Source organism: Ambystoma mexicanum, chromosome 6p, assembly GCF_040938575.1.
Source record: "Ambystoma mexicanum isolate Mex_15411 chromosome 6p, UKY_AmexF1_1, whole genome shotgun sequence".
NCBI lineage: Eukaryota > Metazoa > Chordata > Amphibia > Caudata > Ambystomatidae > Ambystoma > Ambystoma mexicanum.
Genome location: NC_090935.1, coordinates 1,453,435,381 through 1,453,461,699, shown reverse-complemented (window position 1 = coordinate 1,453,461,699; position 26,319 = coordinate 1,453,435,381). Strand labels below are relative to the sequence as shown.

The 26,319-nt window shown below is 43.0% G+C and overlaps 1 protein-coding gene across 4 annotated transcripts in view; it reads right to left on the bottom strand.

Annotated features, from left to right (window-relative positions):
* Window positions 1-315: 315 nt before the first annotated feature.
* LOC138510515 (zinc finger protein 182-like) overlaps window positions 316-26,319 on the bottom strand; it is a 181,435-nt gene continuing 155,431 nt past the window's right edge. For 3 of the 4 annotated variants that reach the window (XM_069626218.1, XM_069626219.1, XM_069626220.1), the window contains 2 exons: window positions 24,021-24,122; window positions 316-2,755 (listed from right to left, as the gene is read on the bottom strand). In XM_069626218.1, coding sequence (XP_069482319.1) covers window positions 1,296-2,755; window positions 24,021-24,122 — 1,562 coding nt within the window. In that variant the 3' untranslated portion in view covers window positions 316-1,295. Of the gene's footprint in view, window positions 2,756-4,506; window positions 4,617-24,020; window positions 24,123-26,319 lie in introns of all 4 variants that reach the window. The other variant, XM_069626221.1, reaches the window with a different exon arrangement.

The window sequence follows — 26,319 nt, the reverse complement described above, 5'->3', positions numbered from 1 at the left end:
GAAGGCGCTTCACAACATTCTATCAATGCATTGAGCAAAGTAAAATAGAATTGGGAAAATGGCAGTCCTGTTTGCAAGACAAAAGTTCCAACGGGGCTCAAGGTCCTATGGATGATCATCAAGATCACATTTATGTTGCTGCAGGGATCATAATCTCTTCAATTTCCATGCAGAGCTGTTGGAATACTAATTGTGAATTGTTTGGTTCTCCTCTTACATTTTTTAAGCATTTGATCATCTTCCCAAGTCCCAGAGTGAGCATTGCAAAACCAAATCAGAAGATTGTAAAAAGTCAAGCGAGTTTGCCAGAACACCTCTTTTAGCCATATTTTAGTTTATTATGTGTTTACGATGGAATCTAAGAATTATGTGCTACTTTTATTTGCATGTCAACCGTAGGTGTTTCTAGATTTGCCTTTAACTTTCCAAGTTTGGGTATACACTGGTGCATACACAGTGTCAACTTCATAAATAATGGGCGATTTTGCTTCTTGTGTTAATAATGTTTGATAGTTTAGATTTGGAAACAATGACAATATTGAGACCCATTTCTATGTGGAAGAGTTTGCTTCTGGTATGTTATAACATGCTTACATTCAACCTCCTTCCCGGAAACCAGTAACAAACTCATTGCGTAACTGAATAAATATCATTCAAAGATAACTATGAACATAGCTTTAGTGATGTATTTGTACCAGCAATTGAACCATAACTGACATATACAGTTACAGTGGTGAAGTCACAATCCACACAACATAATTCATTCAAATGCACTGACATCACTGAGACAAACAAAGCTACAACGAACACCCAACATCCTACAGAATCAAACGCCAGCACGAGGAGTTGTGTATGTTCATCCAAATGAACTCTTAAACCATGATACCATTTCCCAAGTGCAGCATGGGTACAGTTGTTGCTATCTACATTCGTACTGTTTCCAATATTTGCCTATCCAGTGCACTGATATGACATTTCTCTAAAGACAAATGCCTCCAAGTTGTATTACTAAACTGCTTAACTATACTGTAGGTAATGAGCAGAATAAACCTCATTACCGAGTCGATGTGCTTGGGATGACTTTCGGTATTGCAGGAGAAATGTAGGATGTTCTTCAAACCTGCACGTTATCAACATCCAGACTTGGGGGTTGCAATGCATATAGTTACCCTTTGGACTAATTTCAGCTCGCTCTGTTTAGAGTTGAATTTTTTTGAAAACTAAGGACCTACAGCAGAAGGCATACACGGTTTCTGGAAGACGTGCCGCTATAACTGTCAGCTTTCCTATGCAGGCTATGTTTTATCAGGGCTTGGCAGGACCATTTGATCATCCGGCACATTATTCTGCCAGAGATGGCGTATAGCTTTCATAGCATTTAATCTCATTATTTGTAGATGCAATCTCTGGTGATTTTCCAGCTTTCTTCTATCATTGAAACATTTTTCACATTCATTACATGGGTAAGGTTTCTGCCTTGTATGTGTTCTCATGTGCATTTCGAGATGTCCATGAAAAGCAAAGGTTTTGGTACATTCGGAACACTGAAAAGACCTCTCTCCCGAATGAGTTCTTTCATGTTCAACAAGACTGCTTTTAAAACTGAAGTTTTTCTCACATTTTGGACATTGATAAGGCTTCTCACCTGTATGTGTTCTCGTATGTATTTTGAGATATCCCTTAAAAGTGAACTTTTTATTGCATATAGTACACTGATAAGGTCTCTCCCCTGTATGTGTTCTTTCATGTGTTATAAGACTACTTTTATAACTAAAGCGTTTCTCACATTTTGTGCATTGAAATGGCGTCTCTCCCGTATGTGTTCTTTCATGTATTATAAGACAATTTTTATGACCAAATCTTTTCTCACACATGGTACACTGAAAAGGTCTCTCCCCTGTATGTATTCTTTCATGTATAATTAGATTTCCCTTCACATTAAACGTTTTCTCACATACAGCACATTTATAAGGTAACTCTCCCTTATGCGATTTCTCATGTATAATTAGATATCTTTTACGACTAAAGCTTTTGCTACATTCGGTACACTGATAAGGCGTCTCCCCAGTATGGTTTCGCTGGTGCATAACAAGACTTGCTTTGTATCGGAAGCATTTTTTACAGTCAGTGCATTGAAAAGGTTTCTCTCCAGTATGTGTTCTTAAGTGTCTAGTCATGAATGCTTTCTGGCTGAAGCCTTTTCCACATTCAGTGCACGGATATAGGTGCACACCTGTATGCTTTTTCTGATGGATAGTAAGTTGTCCCTTCTTAGTAAATTTTTTATCGCATCGATTGCAATTAAATGATTGTTCAATCTCAGGATTCATGTCTTCGGATACAGCAGTTAGAGGTTTTGCAAGTGCATGTACACACACGTGATCTTTAAAAGTTCCTGTGCTAAAAAATGTTTTTTTACATTGAACATATTGGTAAGTTTGGTCGGCCAGGTTCTCTCTCTGGAGTCTGTTCTTCAGAGGTTTCTCAGTTTCATCACCTTTATAAGACATTATTTTGGCAACTTGTCCATGTAAATTAATATGGGCTGTGTCCTCAAAACCACTATCACAATGAGTAGATTTCCTTTCATTGGATTTCTGATTAACTTCAGACCATGACATCATTCCATCAAGGTCTTCCTTGTCACTGATCTGGGGCACAATTACTGTGATCTTTTTTGATGGTGATTTGCATGTCGTCATTCTTTCACTAAATGTCAGATCACCATTCGTCTTCATGTCCATGAGGCCAGAATCTGTTCAATAAAATAAGTCAGGTAAGTGATAGTCTTAATTAAAAAAAAAAACTGTCACATAACAAATCAAATAGTGATGCATTGTGGGGTCATACAAGATTCCAGATTTTGCAACCTTATGTCTGAAATGTTTTTGTTTTGGGAGCAATGTTTTTGTAGATTGTGTGATCAGAAATCACTTAGCTAAGCATACCCTGGGCCACCAAACTAATACAATTCTCTCATTTCAGCATAATCATGTTTTAGGTTTTGCCACACAATTCAACATCTGCTGCATATTTTTCATAATTCTGTAAAAACAAAACCTGTTTCTACAACACAAAGTTACACAGAAAAGCTCACAGGAATAGCAAACAACACACTCTGAAGTTGCCCTCCCATTTTTCAGCAATTAATTGTCACAGGAAGACCTTAAAGAGACATTAATCACAGACTAGTTACTTGACCCCTCCACCTCAGCGATGATTGGTAATTGCTGGTGACATTAATGTGGGCTTATGTCTGTGTTGGAAGGTTTAAACAGCCTATGCATAAATACTCATTCTTTATAAAAGAAAGGGGGCTACTTAAGCAGGTATTGTGGCCAAACACAGAAAATCCATAAAGAAAAATGAAAAATTTGAATTATACTAAACAATCACGCATATATTTTAACAAATATACTATGTATTAGATGTATTAGAGTAATACAAGAGTTATATATTTTTAAATACTAGTCTTGATATTTTTGTAATTTAACTGGAATTTTCTTATCAATGCAGAGTTTAGAAGAACCACAATGATTTTATCTCCGTCTTTAAGGTGTGTAGTCTTTATCCCTGATCACTTCTATAGTGTCTCCCAGTCACTCTATGGATAGTTAGGGGCAAGCAACAGAGAGAAACAGCTAGGGTTAGTGTCTAGGGATGTATTGACGGAGAAAAGCCCCTTCTATCACCACTAAGGAAAAATTCTCACTGACAGCAGCCACTATTACGAATGCCAAAAAAAAAAAGAGATCTTCAATACAAGAATACACAACGCCAAATCTGGCACGAAAGAGCTCTTCTCCATCCTAAGAGAATTGGAATCACCCGTGACCCCCTCCGATGACTGCATCAAGGACAAAACTTTGTGCAACAACATTCAACACACGCTCTCAAATAAAATAGCTCTCCTGCAAGCCAAAATAGAATCCAAAAAAGCTAGTCTCACAGCTAAAGACCACATCAGCTATTCACATAGCTCTCTTCATCCCGACTGCCCCCTCTTCCACTTCTCACCAGTCACAGAGGATGCAGTAATAAACATAATTGCTAGCCTAAAACCATCTAATTGTCTAGGTGACCCATGTCCTGCCCCAGTCATTAAGGACGGGCCAGAGACCTTGCTCCCTTTATCACCTCTTTGATCAATGCCTTGTTCAAAAACGCAGTAGTCCCGAACAACCTTAAAGAGGCTTGGGTCCTCCCTCTGCTCAAAAAACCCAATTTTAGACTCCAACACACCCACAAATTACAGGCCCATCACAACGGTCCCCTTTCTCCTAAAAATACTAGACAGAGTAGCATAGCTCCAAATACAATGACATTTGGAAGACAACAACATTATAGGACTGCGACAATCTGGCTTTAAACCCAGGCACAGGACGGAAACAGCCCTCTTGGATCTAAAAATTCAAATGGATGAAGCTAAAGACAAGGGCAATCTGGCAATCCTGCTCTTGTTGGATTTGTCCACAGCCTTCGACCTAGTCAACCACCAATTCTTACCAAACATCTTTCCTCGGCTGCTGCATTCTCCCAAGATGCCACCAATCGGATTCGGTCCTTCCTATCGGACAGAACAACCAGGGTCTTCGCCCCATCTGGCGGCGCAGCAGCTGAAACAAAAGACGAGGATCCGAAGTTAGGAACCCACTCATCCGCTGCACTCTATCATAAGTCCATCAAATGATGGTTCAGCAATTTTAAATGCATTTGTTGTAGTTAATTAATAATGTTCTGATCAAGTTAGTAGTAAGACTGGACACTCAGTGATTTCGTAAAAAACCCAAAAACAGGGGGCGGGGGGTTTAATTAATGTCACAGTAAATTCACCATACAGATTTGAAGTGAAAAAGCCAAAATGACTGTCTACAAAAAAACATGAGAACAGTAAACAATGATAGTCCATTTATACAATTCGTGGCTGACGCGTTTCGGGATATTCATCCCTTCTTCTTGAGCCTATTGGGTTTGGACTGCACAACCTAAACAAAAAACACCATTTAAACAAACATAGTATTCGCATGTAAAATGCTAAACATAGTGGTCCTTATTAAACCCACATCGAATTCACATGTATAGGTATATCTTAACTAGAATAGTTCAAATGTAACTATCTGAGGTATTCATAAACGTTACTCCCCAATAAGGGGTCCCAACTGTGGCCAGTGCACCAGGAACAAATCCATATTTTACATCAGAAAATAATCTAAGGAATAATAGTCATTGCCCATCTGTGAGAAACGTCTCCAGGGAGTGTGTGCCAAAGAAGTAGAGTGGCGGCATACCTTAAGTATAGTAGAGGTGAGGCGTAAGAAAACCCTCAAAGTTTGGTGAACTCGTGTTTCTCAGTTCTACCCACCAGCTGGTGGAGAAAACCCTCGTCTCAGGCGTGCAAGATGCCGATACATGAGATATAAATGAAGCGGTTCTAAGAGTTTGGATATTAATTACACATGTAAATGGTAAAAAAAAAATGTATATTGAAAGTTTGTTCACAGAATACACTAAAAACAAAGAAATAAAGGGACAACAGTCCCTTTATGAATAGAGATGAGTAGAAATGAATTAGGTCCATAAGTACATAATGGGCGTGAAAAATCAATGGAAGCATATGTAGAGCTCTTGCTTACCTTACAATCTGCAAGTTAAAACGGGAGTTACACGTGCGGATGCACTGCTGGCCCTGAAATATTCATATGTCCCAAAATGTCCTCGGGAACCAGAGTCTAAAGTGCTCGGCTGTAAACATGAAGGAAGCAAAAAATTCAGAATACTCCCCAGTGGAAAGGGGGGATCTGATAGATCGTGGTTTGTAATAGGTAAGGCGCCATTGATCTTGTGTTGTATTTACCTCTGCCAAGTAGTTTCAATGAAGCTATACGATCGCGTGTGAAGGCAAAAGCCGCTTCTGCTGCTAAATGTAACTCAAATACGGGCGCCTCCCGATAAGGGAGATGAGATGCTCCTGTGGACTGTGGTGGGTCTCAGCGTCTCCCTGGCAACGATCTACACAGACACCAGCCCATCCAAAACCGAGTGTGTGTGTGGGAAAGATAAAAAAGGACTAAATGAGATCTTCATGTGCACCAGAGCTGAAATGCTGGTGTTTAAATGAGCGCCATTATGGAAAGTGTGTTGCACAACAGAAAAGTGCCTGCTGTTGGATGACAACAAGCAATAATCCACATTGAAAGACTGAACAGTATGTTAGGGATGAGTCTCAGAGAATTATAATTATGTTAGTTGTCAAAGGACCCCAGATAAATTATTACAGATAATACAGGTTAAATGAATATACGTGCTGAATACTATGGCCACAGCACGGAACCTCCCAAGTGGGAGCCCTAGTGTATGGTAAATGTACCTAAATACAGGACATGTTATACATATGCTAAAGTATAAAGTGCACTGGTGTAACAGTGGAAACGCCCCCAATGGAGCAACATGAATACCAACTCCCTATCAATGCGTTAAAAGAAAGAAGTAACGCATTGTAGGACATAAGTTATTAAACAGTGGGCCGGTCGACATGTCCCGGACTCATGGTTTTAACAGTTGTTGCACTGTGGATGACAGTAATGACACTCAATATGTCCATTGGCGTGGATTCCATTATAGTTAAATTCAGTCAAAACAATTAAAGAAGCAGAAAAGAATTTAGAAGGAGTGTGAACAAGGTAAACTGTCTTTACTCGCACACAGTATAGACCAGAGAGGACAGTGAAAGAGGAGATCTTAAAACGCTACAGCGTGTTAACACCATTGTTCTATAGGAGAACATGGAGTCAGGTCAAGTTCAGATAAAACACCTCAAGGAAAATTCCTCATTGAGCCCTTTTGGGTTAAGTGTGTCTAGCTGGTGTATCCAAAACTTCTCCCTGTGCAGAGGATGGATTGGTAGTCTCCACCCCTATGTGGCTTCTTGACGACCTCCAGAACCTGAACCTTGATCTGGGCAACCGTGTGATGATGTTCCAAAAAATGTCTTGCCAATGGGGATTTTGTATTTTTGCACCTAATGTTGGATTTATGCTCGGTTATCCTCTCCTTAACCGCTCTTGTGGTCTGGCCCACATACAGTTTGCCACAAGGACATTTGATTGTGTAGATAACTCCTGTCGACATACAGGTCGCGAAGTCTCTGAATTTGAATTTCTTGCCCGTAAGGGGATGTGATATGTTTTCACCCTTAATCACGTTGTTACAATGGGAACACCCCAAGCATGGGAATGTGCCTTTTTTCCTTGTTTGTAGAAGCATTTGTCTATCTTTGGGAGGTTTTTCAGCTCTCACAAGTTTATCCCTCAGGTTCTGGCCTCTTTTAAAGGCCATCATTGGGTATTTGGGGAATAGCCTTTCCAGTAGTGGATCATTATGTAGAATGCTCCAATGTTTCTTAATTGCTCTACCGACTTGAAAGCTTTGACGGGAGTATTTGGAAATGTAAAGTAGTGGAGTATCCTTGTTTTTAATTTTAGGCGTGAGAAGTTGTTCCTTACTTATGTTAGAGGATCTCTCTTTTGCTTCTTCCAAAATGGGTTGTGGGTATCCCCTCTTTTCAAATTTGTCCAATAGCTTAGTGCATTCCACATCCAGCCCCGCTGGGTCAGAGACAATTCTCTTCAATCTAAAAATTTGGCTGTATGGTAAACTGCTTAGCATTGACTTCGGATGAAAACTCGAGAAGTGCAATAAGTTATTGACGTCCGTCGGTTTGCGGTAGACATTCGTGGCGATTACATTATTCTTAATCTCCAGGCTGACATCTAGGAAATGTAGGGATGGAGTACCTACCTCCATCGTGAATTTGATGCTCCGATGTACTGAGTTTAAGAAGTTGAAGAAAGTAGTCAGTTCATCCTGGGTGCCACACCAAATTCCAAAAATATCGTCGATGTAGCGCTTCCATACTAATATTCTGCTTGACCAATCGTCATTTTCCAAGACGTACCTGTGCTCAAATCTATACATGAAAGTGTTCGCATACACCGGGGCCATTGCTGACCCCATTGATGTTCCCGTGACTTGAAGATAGAAGTTCCCTCGGAATCTGAAATAATTGTTGTTCAGTATTAAGCTTAGAAGTTTTACAATCAACTGTGGGTCACCCCTTGGAGCCTGAGAGTTTAATAGCAGCCATTCTACTGCTTGAATGCCCTCCTCGTGTGGGATGGAGGTGTACAGACTACACACATCCATACTGAATAGTATGCAACCCGAACTAAGTGCTCTGACTTCTTGAATACAATTTAGGAAATCCGTCATATCCTTCAGATATGTAGGGAGGTTCTGTATGAGTGGTTGAAGTAATCGATCTATATAGATGGATAGTGGGTCAAAGATACTGTCTGTACCAGCCACAAAAGGTCTTAATGGGGGATCGTCTTGATTTTTATGGATTTTAGGCAAGCCATAGAATACCGGTGTGATGGGATGATGGTTAATTAAAAATTCACTTGTTTTACAGCTAATCCATTCATTCTCCAAGGCTTCCTCAATAATGTCTTCAATCAGCGCTTTTATTCTCATGATTGGGTCACCACTGAGTTTGGTGTAGGTACCAGCTTCATTGAGTAATAACAAACACTTTTTTGTGTAGTCCTTAGTGTCCATGACAACAATAGCTCCGCCTTTATCAGCTGGTTTTATTGTTAAGGATTCATCCTTTGCCAATGCTTCCACATGATCTAATTGGCACTTCTTCACATTGATGGGGGTGGATATTTGATAGTTAATCCGTTTCAAATCTGTGATAACTTTTTTCTCAACGAAGTTGAGGATAGAATTCTGAATCTGAGGATCGAAGTTGCTTTTCGGACGTATTTCCAGTATTTCCCCCCTCGGGTTGGTGATTATCCAAATTTTCATCGTACTCAAAAAAATGTTTCAGTCTGAGCTTTCTTAGTAGCCTATAGAGGCATATTTTCTCCTCAAATAGGGTGGTGTTGTTAGTAGGGATGAATGATAGTTCGCGGTTTAGCATCTCAAGTTGATCACTAGTGAGAACTTTCTTGGAGATGTTGACTACTAAGTTCTCACTGATCTGTTTTGCTTTCTTTGTTTTGCTTTGCCCTCTCCTCGTTTTTCTCTTGATTTGTCGCGGAGGCCTAAAAAAGCCCCAGTGTCCTCTGATCTTGGTGAGCCAATGCCCGGCGTTATAATGGCTGATTCAGCGGGTAGAGACCCTTCGATAGATGGTGGTGTTGGTCTACTTGCTGTCTCAACTGTTGAGCTCTTAGTGCGTGGTTGTGTTGGTTCACCTATGCTACCCGAGCTGCTATCATTCCCAGAGTTTGATGAATCTGGATTCCTAGGTCTTGTTTTGTTGAGGTTCCTATGGTAATAGTACTCCTGCCAGTTGTATACAATGTCGTTCATATAGTCAAAAGGTATCCCTTTTGAATTTCCTTAGTTTTCTTTGTTCGATGTCTGATTTATAGGAAGCTAGTTTGTCATTAATATCTACCAACAATTGTGCTAGTTCTTCAGAGGATTTAAATTCACTGAGTTGGGTTTTTAAATTGACAATGTCCGTGTCAATAGTAGTTAGTGACTTAGATAGTTCCTCTATTGTTAACAAAATGAGGTCCAGAGAGCATTTATTCAGGATACAGTCCCACTTTTCAATGAATGCTTTGTTTTCACTACACAGTGTAGGTCAGAGGTAGACCCTCAATCCCCTAGGAATGCTTTTGGATTTGAAATATTCTAACATGCTCGCGTGTAGTTTCTGTGCGATCTCCTTCCTAATGAGTTTTTCCAGCTGGAATACAAGGCGGTCTGGACAGACCACAAGAGCGGTTAAGGAGAGGATAACCAAGCATAAATCCAACATTAGGTGCAAAAATACAAAATCCCCATTGTCAAAACATTTTTGGAACATCATCACACGGTTGCCCAGATCAAGTTTCAAGTTCTGGAGGTCGTCAAGAAGCCACATAGGGGTGGAGACTACCAATCCATCCTCTCCCGCAGGGAGAAGTTTTGGATACACCAGCTAGACACACTTAACCCACAAGGGCTCAATGAGGAATTTTCCTTGAGGTGTTTTATCTGAACTTGACCTGACTCCATGTTCTCCTATAGAACAATGGTGTTAACACACTGCAGCGTTTTAAGATCTCCTCTTTCACTGTCCTCTCTGGTCTATACTGTGTGTGAGTAAAGACAGTTTACCTTGTTCACACTCCTTCTAAATTCTTTTCCGCTTCTTTAATTGTTTTGACTGAATTTAACTATAATGGAATCCACGCCAATGGACATATTGAGTGTCATTACTGTCATCCACAGTGGAACAACTGTTAAAACCATATGAGTCCGGGACATGTCGACCGGCCCACTGTTTAATAACTTATGTCCTACAATGCGTTACTTCTTTCTTTTAAAGCATTGATAGGGAGTTGGTATTCATGTTGCTCCATTGGGGGCGTTTCCACTGTTACACCAGTGCACTTTATACTTTAGCATATGTATAACATGTCCTGTATTTAGGTACATTTACCATACACTAGGGCTCCCACTTAGGAGGTTCCGTGCTGTGGCCATAGTATTCAGCACGTATATTCATTTAACCTGTATTATCCGTAATAATTTATCTGGGGTCCTTTGACAACTAACAATTATAATTCTCTATGAGACTCATCCCTAACATACTGTTCAGTCTTTCAATGTGGATTATTGCTTGTTGTCATCCAACAGCAGGCACTTTTCTGTTGTTTGTTTGTTTGTTTGTTTTATTCACTTATAATGCGCACCAGACCCGCAGGTATCCGGGCGCAGCAGTACAGAAAATGCGAAGCTTAAGTTGCAGGGTGGGGTCATGGGATATATACACTGTACAAATACAAAATACAAAATATAGACTGCAAAATATCACAGGAAACACACTTTCCATAATGGCGCTCATTTAAACACCAGCATTTCAGCTCTGGTGCACATGAAGATCTCATTTAGTCCTTTTTTTTATCTTTCCCACACACACACACTCGGTTTTGGATGGGCTGGTGTCTGTGTAGATCGTTGCCAGGGAGACGCTGGGACCCACCACAGTCCACACGAGCATCTCATCTCCCTTATCGGGAGGCGCCCGTATTTTGAGTTACATTTAGCAGCAGAAGCGGCTTTTGCCTTCACACGCGATCGTATAGCTTCATTGAAACTACTTGGCAGAGGTAAATACAACACGAGATCAATGGCGCCTTACCCATTACATACCACGATCTATCAGATCCCTCCTTTCCACTGGGGAGCATTCTGAATTTTTTGCTTCCTTCATGTTTACAGCCGAGCACTTTAGACTCTGGTTCCCGAGGACATTTTGGGACATATGAATATTTCCGGGCCAGCAGTGCATCCGCACGTGTAACTCCCGTTTTAACTTGCAGGTTGTAAGGTAAGCGAGAGCTCTACATATGCTTGCATTGATTTTTCACGCCCATTATGTACTTATGGACCTAATTAATTTCTACTCATCTCTATTCATAAAGGGACTGTTGTCCCTTTATTTCTTTGTTTTTAGTGTATTCTGTGAACAAACTTTCAATATACATTTTTTTTGACCATTTGACCATTTACATGTGTAATTAATATCCAAACTCTTAGAACCGCTTCATTTATATCTCATGTATAGGCATCTTGCACGCCTGAGACGAGGGTTTTCTCCACCAGCTGGTGGGTAGAACTGAGAAACACGAGTTCACCAAACTTTGAGGGTTTTCTTACGCCTCACCTCTACTATACTTAAGGTATGCCGCCACTCTACTTCTTTGGCACACACTCCCTGGAGACGTTTCTCACAGATGGGCAATCACTATTATTCCTTTGATTATTTTCTGATGTAAAATATGGATTTGTTCCTGGTGCACTGGCCACAGTTGGGACCCCTTATTGGGGAGTAACGTTTATGAATACCTCAGATAGTTACATTTGAACTATTCTAGTTAAGATATACCTATACATGTGAATTCGATGTGGGTTTAATAAGGACCACTATGTTTAGCATTTTACATGCGAATACTATGTTTGTTTAAATGGTGTTTTTCATGTTTGTTTAGGTTTTGCAGTCCAAACCCAATAGGCTCAAGAAGAAGGGATGAATATCCCGAAACGCGTCAGCCACGAATTGTATAAATGGACTATCATTGTTTACTGTTCTCATGTTTTTTTGTAGACAGTCATTTTGGCTTTTTCACTTCAAATCTGTATGGTGAATTTACTGTGACATTAATTAAACCCCCCTCCCCTGTTTTTGGGTTTTGTACGAAATCACTGAGTGTCCAGTCTTACTACTAACTTGATCAGAACATTATTAATTAACTACAACAAATGCATTTAAAATTGCTGCACCATCATTTGATGGATTTATGATAGAGTGCAGGGGACGGGAGGGTTCCTAACTTCGGATCCTCGTCTTTTGTTTCTACTTCTACTGTTATTGTGATCCTGTGCCAGGTTCACGTTTCCTCCCCCGCACCTCAAAAAAATATGTATATTTCTACACATTATTGAGTAAATCAATCTCTGATTATAGAATATCAGGGAGTTCTTCTACTGATCTACCCCTTGGCGCAGCAGCTGACCCAGTCCCAATCCAATGTGGAGTCCCCCAAGGATCCTGTATCTCCTCCACGCTTTACAATGTCTTCACTAAGCTCCTCTTTGTCCGCCTTGATGACCTGGGCGTCACATATACAAACTATGCTGACGACACCCAGGTCCTCATCGCTCTCACGGGGAGCTATGACGAGGATGTTGCAAAGCTGAATGAGATCTACCTTGAAATCCAAGCATGGATGGCCACCCATAGCCTCTGCTTAAACAATGACAAGACAAACTGCTTATTGTCGGCTCACAGGCCCGTCTCAACAAACTCGACCCCAGATACCAATCCATCATCATTGATGGTAACATCATAAAAGTGTCAAAAGAAGTCAAAACACTGGGGGTGTATCTTGACCCCACACTCTCTCTCAAAAAGCAAATCAACGCCACCATCTCATCTACAGCCTACACCAATAAACTTGTACATGCCTGTAAACCTTGTTTATCTACCAACAGCTGCCTAATACTTGCTAGAGCCCTCAAATTGTCCAAATTGGACTATTGCAACACACTTTTCCTTGGCTCCACGAACCACAACTTGAACAGACTACAGATACTCCAAAATAACGCCATGCGATGTGCTCTCAATCCCCCTCCCCGCCCCCAAGGCCCACATCTCCACTCTCAGAAAGGAATCTCACTGGCTCCCCATCCGTGAGAGAATTAAACTATGTGCACTGGTCATTACACACAAATGCCTATATCGGACAACCCCACGATACCTATCAGACGAATTTACAAGACAGAACTGTACCAGACCAACCAGACCCCCTTACCTACACCAACTCAAAATCCCGAAATTCAACCTGAAAACGGCCAGAGGAGGAAGTTTTCCTGTACTAGCAGCGAAATGCTGGAATGCACTACCTATGACAATTAGAGCCGACACATCGTTTTGGTTGTTCAGAGCCAAAGTCAAGGAACTGCTCATAACTCAACAATAGCCTGTCAACCGCACTTAGCTATATTCGATTGTACCATTATCAAATCTATGCCACTATGTATGCCTCTCTGACACCTGTAACACGGTCCCACCACAACCTACTGTGCCCCTTTTCGTGGACCATTCTGTAACCTGGTCCCTTTCGCCATTTACTGTACTGTATCATACTTGCCTGCCTCTGTGTGCGACTTTCTGTAACCATTGCTGACCCTAAAGACTTAGCACCCAGTTACCCTAGGGTTCGGATGCGCTATACAAATAAACTAAACTAAAGACAGGCAAGTGGGTAAAAGGGGGGGGATATCAGACAGAATGAGCTAGGAGAGCGGGTGAGAAGCCAGGCTGATCATGAGATGGGGAAGAATTAAAGAGGGGCCATGAGGGAGAGCAAGGGACCAGACCAAGAGGTCTGCAAGTATGGCCCTTGATAACTAGAAATCACACCAGGTTTTCAGGAAAACCATTGGATATGTGAATATATACCATCCTCCTTTGACTGGTACTCAATTTCCCTACACCATTGCAGGCCATGTGGTAAATCGGAAATAGCAGACGGCCACAAGAACATGATTCAACCAATGCTTTATTGGTAAACAAAGAAAAACCTTCTCTAGTCCTTACTACCAAGGTGGGTTACATATGTTATGAAACAAACCAGTGCTGGTCAAGATGTCGCAAAACAAATGCAGTCTTCACTCAAAAACCTAAATTTACCTATCACTAACTTATTTGAGTAGCAAAAAAAGAAGATAGAAAAGAATTCTAAGCGTGCGCTTAGTTTAAGGTTACTCCACCCAGCGAACTTACCAAAGGCTGGTTTCTGAACCCCATCCAGTGGTGCATAACATTTCTGAAAGTTTGTAGGTGTAGTTTCTTCAAGAACAAAAGAAGGTCTCTTAAAGTAAAAATTAAAAAAAAAGTAAAAATGTCAGAAAAATGTTCTCTCAATAAGGTCTCTACTCTTATCCATCTCCAGAGATAGTGCAATGTGATCACGGTTGCACAAATCCACTTCCAAGAATAATGGTCTCTCAACCTTCCGAGACTCTCTGCTTTTTTGGCCTCGGGTAGACGGTGGGTTCATACAGCCCAAGTTACTCTCCCTCTCAAATTAGCCTGTACTGGGCTGTGGGCTTCTTGGCTGGACCTTCTCAGAGTATGGCTTCTTCAGCCTTGGCCATTTCTCGGCTTGTCTCTCGTGGGGTGCAAGCTTCTCTAGCTTCTGTGGTTCCTGAGTTTCCCTCTCATGGACTATATGCTTCTTTAGCCTTTGATGCTTCTTGGTTAGCCTCTTGTGGTTTCTAAGCTTCTCTTGCTTCTGGGGTTCTTCGTTGAGCCCCTTGCATGCTACGGGTGTCTTTGCCCCTGTGGGTCCTCAGTTTGCCCCTTGCAGGCTGCCACTTCTCTTGGTTTCCCCATCCGGGAATCCATAGTGTTGGCGTTTCCAGACGTCGGTTTCTTCTCCGTCGGTGAAGGCGGTGCTGCCCGATTCAGTGGCCCAAAAGTGTGTGGAGACTCGTCATAGCACCAGCCTGCTCCTGCTAGGTTGGCATGTATCTTGAACAGGACTTCCCCCGTGGAGTGGCTTCACACGTCAGTGCTTCCTGCTCCTCAGTAGATGTTCTCATCTTCTTTGGCTATCCGGCTGGTTTTAAGTTCCTCCCTGGGATGGAAGCAACAATCAGGGTTGGTCCTGGCATTCGGCAAAAGGCAGCACCATATACAGATTAGGAACTAAGCGTTTCACCTTAAAGGGACCCTGTACCTGATGGTCATAATCAGTTCCAATATATCCCAAAAACATGTCGAAGTTTGAGGAAAGAGGAGGGTATATGTTGACATTAGGGCATTCCTTGTCCCCAAAGGGGGGAGGGGGATCACTGGCCCTGTCCCCGAGGGAGGGTATTGCCATCTCCCTGGATTTGTCACGGCTCGTAGACAATAACAATTCAAACGCAATAATTATTGTATACATTTAAAGAAGTGCAGGAGCCTCTATGCCAAATGAAACCTTTAAGACTTATATCCAGGGGCAGAGAACCTTTGGCACAAGTTGCAAGAAGTCCAAGGGAAGAGAACCTTTAGCACAAGTTACGGAAAGGCCAAGGGGGAAAGAAAGACCAGAGGAAGGAAGTTATATCCTTTGCCGGAAGACAGAACTGTGATAAAGAGACTATTGCTAAAGAGAACCTGAGCAACGCTTGAGAAGGGAGATGTCTTCCCAATATTGTTATGTAACTTGAAACTTTAAACTGTCTAACGCATCCCGAAGAAGGGAGTCATCAGTTCTAAGCAGGGTATAGTTCAGTTCTAGGTTTTCATCACTTCACTTTATTTCGACCTGGGGCCATAAAAATACATCATAACACCTGAAAGCATCAAATAACAAATATAGATATACACATATAAGGCATCAATAAGACAGGAAAGAATATGAATACATAACGCATTAGCAACATCCCTGGCTCTCGACTGTGCTCCTGCGTACAATTCGCAGTGGGGACTTCTTCACAAATTTACAAGAGTAACTAAATCATCAGTTATGCATTTGGCATAGGAGCACGAGCCAAGCAGGGTTACCAAGTGGTCCTTTCCCCAGCAGGATTACATTTGCGCCAGAAGCATGGCCCGTAGAGGCATGTGGTCAAGGTGGGTGTCAGCATTATTTCGGTGGTGGGCACTGATTTCTATCACACTATTTACAGGCGATTGGCATCGCTTGTCAAATCCCAGCATACCACAAGCTACACTTGGCTCCTTAAGTTCTATTTGTATAGAGTCATGCGCTCTTTCCCCCCTAATGGCGCAACCTGGTGCAACTTAGAATATCCCCCCGGTTACCAAATCACACCCCTGGACAGTTTTAAGCCAATTCATCCATTTGTTCAGAAGGGCTTCCCTTGGTTCATGGTAGGTTGGTACCAATTTGGGGACCTTATGCAAGACTAATAGCCCCTTTGTGCGAGTCGTTACCACCTTGCTGGTTCTTGTGGTTTTATTGGTGTAATTGGCCGGCACATTCCCAGCGTTGGCGAGTATCTTCTGTGAAGGCATCATGAAATAAGACACAGACCACAGATTCACTTGTCTGAAATGAAGCTTTTATTTTTCAAATGTCAGGATGGAGTAAGGCCTAACTGGCCCTATGCTGTGCCTGGGAGGGGCTGGAGGGAGGTCCCAACATAAAGAAAGGATAGTCTGTGTCATAAGGTTCAACTCAAAAGTCTGTCTGTGTCCAAAACCTATGCTTGTCCTCAGGCCTACAGATACGGGGTGAATTGGCCACTTTTACTCCCTAAAAATAAGCAAATACTCAAAAAATAATAGGGAATAAAAATACTCCCCAACAAAAAATGGGAAACTGACATGTAGAACCATGTGCCCCTGAGTTCACCAACACAGCTGCATGAATATGTCTGGGTCAGTAGTGCACATAGTACCACAGGAAGAAACTATTATTATTATTGCCTGATCAGAAGAAATAAACCTGTTTATTTTAATATGTCTGAATAAATAGGCGCAACAAATAATTATTACAAAAACATTTTAGTTTTTCCAGTTAAAATATTTTTACTTGCTTATAAAATATTCCCACTGTGAATTGGACTTACATTTTTACTCCCTAAAAAATAATTTTACTCTCAACTTTAAAATATAAGCAGTACAATACTCCCACTTTCCAATCTTTTCTGGACCACTGCTTGCCCTCACAACTAAATCTATACAATGTGTAGGGATGTCAGCGACCCAAAACAACAGTGTTCAAAATAAAGTTCTGAGCTTCTTCCAGCTCCTGGCTTGCTTTCAGCTTCCTCAAGATGCAAACAGTTCCACAAAAAGACCTCAGGGTTTCCTTGCCCAAGTTGAACACAGTCCCCAGTTAATTCAAGTTTCTCAGTTTTCAATCTTGATTCAAAATCCACTTTGTAAACTTTGAGAATATTCAACCATTCACTTGGCTTATTCTTCTGTTTAGTCACTTTAAAACTTGTTAAGCAAAATAACTTCAACCTCTTCATTTTCTTTGGTTCACGCCAAGTAGGAATTACTCGATCTAGGCGCAGCAGTCCGGCCACACGGTCTACACCTTCACATGTCACTCAACCGATAACCCTTGGCACTTTGTAATGTTCATTGATTCTTATTGGACTTCCTTGCCAACGTAGGTTTTCTCTCTGCACCCATGATATTAACCTATCTGTACACGTGTTTCTTTTTGGCAGTCTCTGGACTGCCAACACGCGACTTTCACACAGTTGACTTTGTGGTGTTTATTCCTGGTCACCACCTTGCTTTCTAACTATCCAATAGTGCTCATCATTTGCCTTTCACTTGCTTCACAAACTCTCATTGGTGGTTTTCATTTGGCTTTGTACTTTCACATTGCTCATAAATGCTTTTTCCTTATTTTCACTTCGTTCGTAAATACACATCACTTTCTCTCCAATCGTGCAGTATTTTCAAATATTTTGCATAGCTTTTCTTTAGTTTGGTATTCAATAACTCATTAAGTACTTTGCACCTTGTTCGGTATTCAATAACGTCCATTTGGTCTCCAGACCCATTCATTATATACTTTCACTTGTTCAGCATCTTCCTTTGCCCATACCAAGCCCTTGAGCACCCCGGCATGAGTGTTCTCTCCGTGTCACTCACAGGTGTACGGCCTCTCCTGGTGCTTGCACGTTCCTCTTCTGCTTTCGCTCCCACCCCTCTTTCACGTCGGGAGCTCCTTCTTGCTGCTTCCTGCAGCTTAGTGGAGGCTTCTGTGCCCTACAGCTCCAGCTGGTGACACGTGGCTCAGGGCTCTGCACGGCTCTCAACTCTCTCATGGCTCGCCCTGGCTTCTGCGTCTTTCCCACTCCTCCACAGCATTTGGGGTACTTTTCACGGGCTCCTCTTCAGCCTGCTCCACGTCGTCCTGGCTTCCCAGAGTGTTCTCTTTCTCCAGGCAGGTCTCTCCTTTTTATATGCACCTGTAGCCTCACAAGGAAGTGCAGGTGCGTCCTTTGCCTGACCACAATTACTTCTGTCAATGGTACATGCCTGACCTTTAGAGTGGTATTCCACAGTCCTCTTCCTCGCCCCAGTACCAAAGTGGTGTGCACAGATGGAAGTGTGCATTACTCCTAGTTGCCTCTTCCTCAACCCGGTCTTTAAGGGTTATGAATGTGGAGGAGTTGGAGTGTGCAACAGTGGGGAAGATTGGTAATCGATATAGATAAAAGTAAAAATGTGCGGGTTTGTAGAAAAACATATGTTCCCTATACAATTCCACACCGTTTCACCAATCTGCACCAAATTTTGCACAGTCCCCTGGTCGAATTGTTACTGATCGTGTCTACACAAGGAACAAGGTTAGTTGTACTACTGGCTATAGAGGGCTTGAGACCCACTTATCTCCCTCCATTCTGGTGGACACGTTCCCCCTTAGCTCTCCCATTGCCCCACCTTTTTCATGTGCTTCCAGGAGTTAAAAGAGTAACTTCTTCAATATAATTTCGGCCAAACAGAGCTACAGCTGCACCCATTGGCCACAAGTGCCCCTTTACAGACCTGCTTGAAGGTAGACATTACACCTGTATCTAGATGGAGAGGTGGGTATGGGGGCTGGTACGAGGTTAAAGACCACAGTATCTGCTTCCCAAATGTTTTTGTTATATTATGTGTCAACGTGGTCCGTATGATTACTTCACCCCGTACATTCTCCTTGTGGACTTTGCTCTCCATATGCTCCTCGTCTTCTTGTATGTTGATTTGGACAGTGTAGGAGGTGCGCTCACCCCGTAATGACCGTCAGGGGAGTAACCAAGTCTCCCTCATGGTAATTTCAGCGTCAAAGCTATCAGGGGTATCAGGTCTCTCCAGCCGGCTCTGGCTGGGAATATAGGTGGCAAGTAATGAAGTGGTTAATATAGACGGGATGAGATAGTTATTGTCTTGCGATATATGGAGGGGTTTGAACACAAATCATTGCGATAAAGCCGTTGATCAGTAGTCTGGTCAGCAGCAGTATCAGCACTTAGAGGTATTCCCCTTAACCTCTAATTACAAAGTTTATGTTGGGTTGGTTGTGCCGGAGACTTGCGCTACACCCTAGTGTTTGAACATTGTATTTAGAGTTCATTCACTGATCTGCATGATCCAATGCCTCAGTGCTATTTATTGTTGTATTGAGTAACAGCCGACACGGTTTCAACCCTCGGTGGTCCTCAAGGCAATTGTTGTAATTCAGGACGAGTCTCCCCAAGTAGTGTTCCTGCGAAGTTTATATTTGATCAGTGTTGTTCCTTCAATAAAACGGTTTATGACATTGCCCAATCCCATTCCTTGTTAGGTGTAGTATATCCATAGGAATAATTCCCTGCCTCGTGTCCGTTTTCCGCACGCGCGAGGCAGGGAATTATTCCCATTGATATTCTGCAACTAACAAGGATCGGGATCGGGCAATGTTATAAACAGTTTTATTAAAAGGAACAACACAGACCAAACAAACTTTGCAAGACCCTAACAGTGTATCACATTGGTGACCGAATAGAGAAAGGATACGGGCAAAGACCGTAAACGCTGAGCACAAGAAAACACTAGTTAGGGAGACTACTACTGAACTACAATTGCCTTGAGGATGACCATGGGTCGAAACACGTGTCCGCTCTTACTCAGTACAACAATAAATAGCATTGTGCAAATCCTTGAATGAACTCTAAATACAATGTACAAACACTAGAGTGTAGCGCAAGTCACCGGCACAACCAGCCCAACATATGGTATATATTACTCAACGTAATCGTATTTCTGATGCTTGTATCTGCTTAGATTCACAGGCTATGCATAGGCTGACATCTAGTGGAAGCTGCAGGGTATTAGAATTGTTTTCGAAATTCGAAAAGTGACGTCGACAAGACGTGCCAGTAATACTATCCCTAGTGTGACGTCCACTGTACCCATGGTCCTTCACGCGTCGAGGGCCCTCAGATAGTTATTTTTCTGACATGACATAGCATGAAGTCTAGCGTGAGTACAGTTGTATCCAAGCAGATACGTATCACACGTTCATAAGCATCCATGTGCCTTCTCTCCGAGGGGAGCATGGGTGGGCGCATGTGATCTAAGCAGATTCAAGCAACAGAAATACGATTACGGTGAGTAACGTATCCCTTCTGAGGCTTGTGGAATCTGCTTAGATCACATGCTGTGCATAGCTTAGCGAGCAGTGTTAGGAGAAGGTGGTGGGATGTGAGAAGGTCCATGGGTGAACAGATGTCTTAGAACTCCTTGTTCCACCTGTGTATCTGTCTTGGAATGAGCGTCAATGCAGTAATGTTGAGTGAAAGTGTGTATTGAACTCCATGGAGCTGCTTTGTAAATGCTTTCTAGAGGGACATTTGCAATGAAAGCCCGAGTGGCTCCTGTGCTCTTGGTGGAGTGAGCTCTAGGCATGAAAGGCAGGGTCTTGTTTGATAATGAATAGCACAATTGTATACATACGATGATCCATCTGGAGATGGCATTCTTGGAAATGCGGTCTCCTTCTCTGCCTGGTGCTATGGAGACAAACAGTTGGTCTGTTTTTCTTAGCGGTCTGGTCTTGTTTACATAGTAAAGAGCTGCCATCCCCACATCTAGTGTTTGGAGTTTTACCTCAGCTGAGCTGGCGGGGTTCTGAAAGAAAGCCGGTAACTCAATAGACTGGTTTACATGAAATTTAGAGATGAATTTAAGGGAGAACCTAAGGTGAGGACGTAAAACCAGCTTGTCCTTGTGTATGATAAAGAAAAGATCCTGCACTGACAATGCTTGTATTTCACCAACTCTTCTTATTGAAATAAGAGCCACTAAGAAGGCAGTTTTGTAAATCAGGTGTTTAAGACTGGTCTTATGCATAGGCTCGAAAGGGAGTCCCATGAGCTTAGCAAGTACAACATTGAGATTCCAACCTGGCGGCGGATTTGAAATCGGAGGGTGGAGTCTCTTTACTCTCTCCATAAATGCTTTGACGACGGGCACCTTCCACCATGAGATCTTATTGTGCAAGGTGTTGTAGGCTGACAAGGCCGCCAGGTGGGCCTTTAAAGAGTTGAATACTAACCCGAGTCTAGCATGTGGAGCAAATATTTTAGAATGTGGGATGGGGTACATTCTATGGGGTTAATTTGTTTAGACTGCCACCAAATTACAAATCTTCTCCAATTGTCAAAATAACAGTGTCTAGTGTTTGGTTTTCGTGCTTCATTCAGGATATCCATACACCTCTGTGGCAGGTTAAGATGTCCAAACTCTATAACTTCAGGAGCCATGCTGCCAAGTTCAGTGAGTGAGGTTGCGGGTACACTGTTAATTTCCCGTGCTGAGTGAGCAGATTGGTCAGATACGGGAGCTTGATGGGCTTGCACATCTCCAGTTTGCGCACATGTGGATACCAAGGTTGTCTTGCCCACATAGGAGCAACTAGGATGAGCGTCACTTGTTCCTTGTGGATCTTGTTCACCACCTTCTTCATCAGAGGCGTCGGGGGGGGGGGGGAGCGCAAGCACATTTCCCTGACCAGTTCATCCATAGGGCATTCCCCTTGGAGCCTGGCTGGGGGAACCTGGACGCAAAGTCTGGGCATTGACTGTTTTTGCATGTAGCGAACAAGTCTATTGTGTGGAAACACCATAGAGAGAAGATGATGCTCACCTTGCTGTACTTTGCTATCCATGGATGAATATGATTTTTGGTTGATTCATTACTTGTGGATCATTTGTGAGAGTCGCTGGCATGGATGATAATGACATTCTGGGATCACATCTCTGAAAGCATCTCTCAAGAGTTGGATCCTTCCACTGAGAAATGACAAACTGGGGGGAGGTATTATCAAAGATGTATGTATTCCTCTCTGGCATGGGCTGGTCCAAGTCCTCTTCAAGAGGATGAGGGGGGCTATGGTGGTACGAAACTCACCTCTATTCTCCACAGTAGCCTCGCTGGTACCTACTTCCTGGACAGTGAAATAGGTAATGGGCTCACCTCACAAATGAATTGGTTCATGGAATCCCCTACCTGGATCAACCGGCCATCATATCCATCATACACCAGGATTTTGTGGACCTCTAGAGGAGGAATTACAATAGAGTGCTAGGTTCCAGGGGAGGGATTACAATAGGGATTTGTCCTAGAGTGAACAGTGCACAGGGCTTACCAATACACAGTTGGGTTTTCCTACAGGAGTCGAAATCCTTAGCAGACTCTGGGTCAAATCAAAGTTCATAACCCCTCAAGATGCCATAGTCTACAAAGCAAGGCCTCCAAAAGGATAGCCAGCAACATTTTCCAATACCCAAACTAACAGGCCTTTAGCCTCCTGGCTACTGTACACTAATAACAAACATCCTAAGGCTTTTGCCCAATGAAAAGGTTCAAACTTAGTCTAATGGATAAAAAACAAAACTATTCCTCTAGAAAGGTTTTTGTAGCAGTTACTCACAAAATGGTGTCTCCTTCAGCCTGCTCTGCTCCCACCTTGTGTTTCAAGGCCTCTACTGTGTTTCAGAGTTCAAGGGTCTCTACCCCCTTCAGGCTTTCCCTCAGCATTGCAAAGAGCATTTGTGGTTTTTCCCAGCCCTTGGGTTTCTCAGGGTTTACTGTACGTATCTCCCAGACCACAGGTTTATCAGGATTCACAACAGGTCCTTCCCATAACTATCATTGTTAGGATTTACAACAGGTCCCTCCCTGACTTTGGCTTTTTTCTCTGAACATCTACAATAGCAGCAATGGGTAATTCCCTCATTAGGGTCTTTGTCAAGCGGCCAATGTTATGTGACCCTTCTGACCCGGGTCCAGTCTCTCTCCCTTTTACATTAGGGTCACTGGTGGATCACCTCGGGTGGTGTAAGTCCCTCAAGGATTGTGACGTGATTGCCAAGCACCCTGGTCAGCTTTTCCTCCCAGGGCCTCGAGGCCTGGAATGCATCGAGTCTGTACTGTCCATCCTTCTTTCAGGTGATAATCCTTTTACTTTCCTGGTTCTTGCTTTAGGGATCTCCTCTTCTGTCAAGGGAGTATGTGCACATATAGAACATGGAAATCTTTCCAAGGAACCGTATGCTCACTAAATCTGTGCTGAAAAGCTACGTAAACAGTGACCAAATAGGAAATAATATTTGGGGAAAAAAATCTATGTGTACTTAGATTAAAAGTCTGACCACACAATATTTCTAACAAAATCCATTCTAGGTTTAATCAAATGTATATTTCAATTGTATTGTTCATTTATAAACGCGCTTAATACCAGCAAGTGGATTCTAGGCGCGTGATCTGGATTCAAAACTGTGTTGCCCCTTGTTGTCTTGGTTCCAAGACACACACGTTGACACAGCTGAAGCCAACGCATTTCAGACCAAGTCCGTCATCAGGGAAAATTCTGTGCTCACGTATGATGTCCAGCATAAGGTCTATCTAGTAGTACAAAGGAGGAGCACTTTTTACTCACCACTGTCATGTTTTAAGCTTTCGCCTCGCACAAAGCCCTCCTGTTCTGGATATTGTTCATCGTCTTCCTTGATAATAAACGACGCATCCTCATTTTCTTCTCCTACAATCAAAAGAGATAATATAATAGTAAACAAATATAATATGTGGTTTTGCCACACTCTAAAGAGAAGGCACGACTGGTACGGATCTGATCACACTATTCAGATCTTTCACAGAGCCTTTGCAGTATTTGTCATAGACCAACAAAAGGAATGAGGTTGATTAGGTGCATGGTTACAAGCAGCCGGCTACAGTTAATACATTCCCACTTAGCGATTCAATGAACAAGTTACTTTCTTACCTGGTAACGTTCTTTCGATGGGATGGTCCGACGACGTATTCCATATCTATGACAGGTAATGTCCACAGCTGTGCTGCTTCGGAAAATCTTTGGCGTCTGCGTCCTGCGTCGATGACGTTGATGCGCCGTCCCCGAGGACCTCCTCCGACAGCCGATGTCACCCGATGTGATAAGTAGGACGCACGACGCCCATAGCCTCAGTTATAGTTTTTTCCCAGAAGGTGTGCCACCAGTTTTCTGCCAGTCAGGCACACAAGGCCTTGCGGAACGCAAGCTGCAATCACAAAAGAAATTCTGCAGCGGGGAAGGCAGGGAGGGAGCGATATGGAATACGTCGTCGGACTATCCCATCGAAAGAACGTTACCAGGTAAGAAAATAACTTGTTCTTCGAGGGGATTGGGTCCTCCGACGTATTCCATATCTATGACAGACTCTCAAAGCAGTACCAAGCAAGGAGGTAGGAAAGAATTTAGAATACAAATTTAGCATGCCCAATCAAATTGCGGAATAGAGAACTGCCTTGCCAAAGGCCAGATCTTGCCCTCTGATGGAATCGAGGGAATAGTGACGGACAAAAGTATGTACTGAAGTCCAGGTGGCTGCATCACAGATGTGACGAATAGGAACTCCCCTCTGCAGGGCAGTAGACGCAGCCACTCCTCTGGTAGAATGGGCCCGCAAGCCAGCCGGAGGGTCCTTACCCGCCAAGCGGTAACACTCGGAGATAGCTAAAATAATCAAACGAGACAAAGTCTGTTTCGTCACAGCTTGTCCCAAACGCTTTCCAGCGTAACCAATGAAAAGTTGATCGTCCACTCTGACCCGGGACATGCACGAGATATAAAAGCTCAATGCTCTCCTAGGATCAAGCCTATGGAGCCTCTCCTCTTCCTTACCAGGATGTGGAGGAGGATAGAACGCCGGAAGAACAACCTTCTGGCTCAAATGAAATTCCGAAACCACCTTCGGAAGAAAAGAAGGACGAACTCTAAGGACAACCCTTTCCTTGTGAAACACAGTGAAGGGTGGCTTAACTGAAAGTTCCTGTAACTCACTCACTCTGTGAGCGGAAGTAACCGCAACTAAAAACACAGTTTTCAGAGTTAACATCCTCAAAGGGCAAGAATGTAAAGGCTCAAACAGAGCACCCATAAGAAACTTAAGAACAAGGTTCAAATCCCAACCTGGCACCAAAAAAGTGACGGAGGGAACACATTAGTGAGCCCTTTCAAAAACTGTGAAATTAAAGGAATCCTAAAATAGGAACACTCTTCAGACGAGCACTTAAATATGGACAGCGCCGCCAGGTAACCTTTAATGGTCCCCACTTGCAAGCCCCTGTGGGCCAAAGAAAGCAAAAAAGACAAAACCATGGGAATGTCGCATTCAAAAGGATCCACATTCTGGACTCTGCACCAGTCGCATTTCTCCAACGGCAACGGTACAGAGACTTTGTTGCCGGTCGCCTGGCCGAGAGCAAAACCTCCATCACGTCTTCAGGGAGGTCCCAATCCTTATACCTCAACCTTTCAGAAGCCAAGCGTGAAGATTGAGGGATCTGACCTCTGGATGGAGACCCTGACCCCCCTCCCGTGAGAGCAGATCGTCTCGGTAGGGAAGACGACGTGGAGGGCAGATGGACAAGTCTAGAAGGTCTGGGTACCACGTCCTCCGGGCCCACGCTGGAGCAATGAGGATCATCCGGGAACCGAACCTCTGTAACCTCTGCAACACTTGCGGGATGACGGGGACTGGAGGAAACGCATACAGGAGTGGGAATGACCACTCCAACCCAAATGCGTCTCCTAAGGCTCCTTTAGGAGGAAATTCCCACGGGCAAAACCTTTCGCACTTCCGGTTGACACTGGAGGCAAAGAGATCCAGTTGAGGAGTCCCCCAAAGGGCGAAGATCTCCAGGAGAATCTCCTGAGCCAGCTCCCACTCGTGAGAGATCGT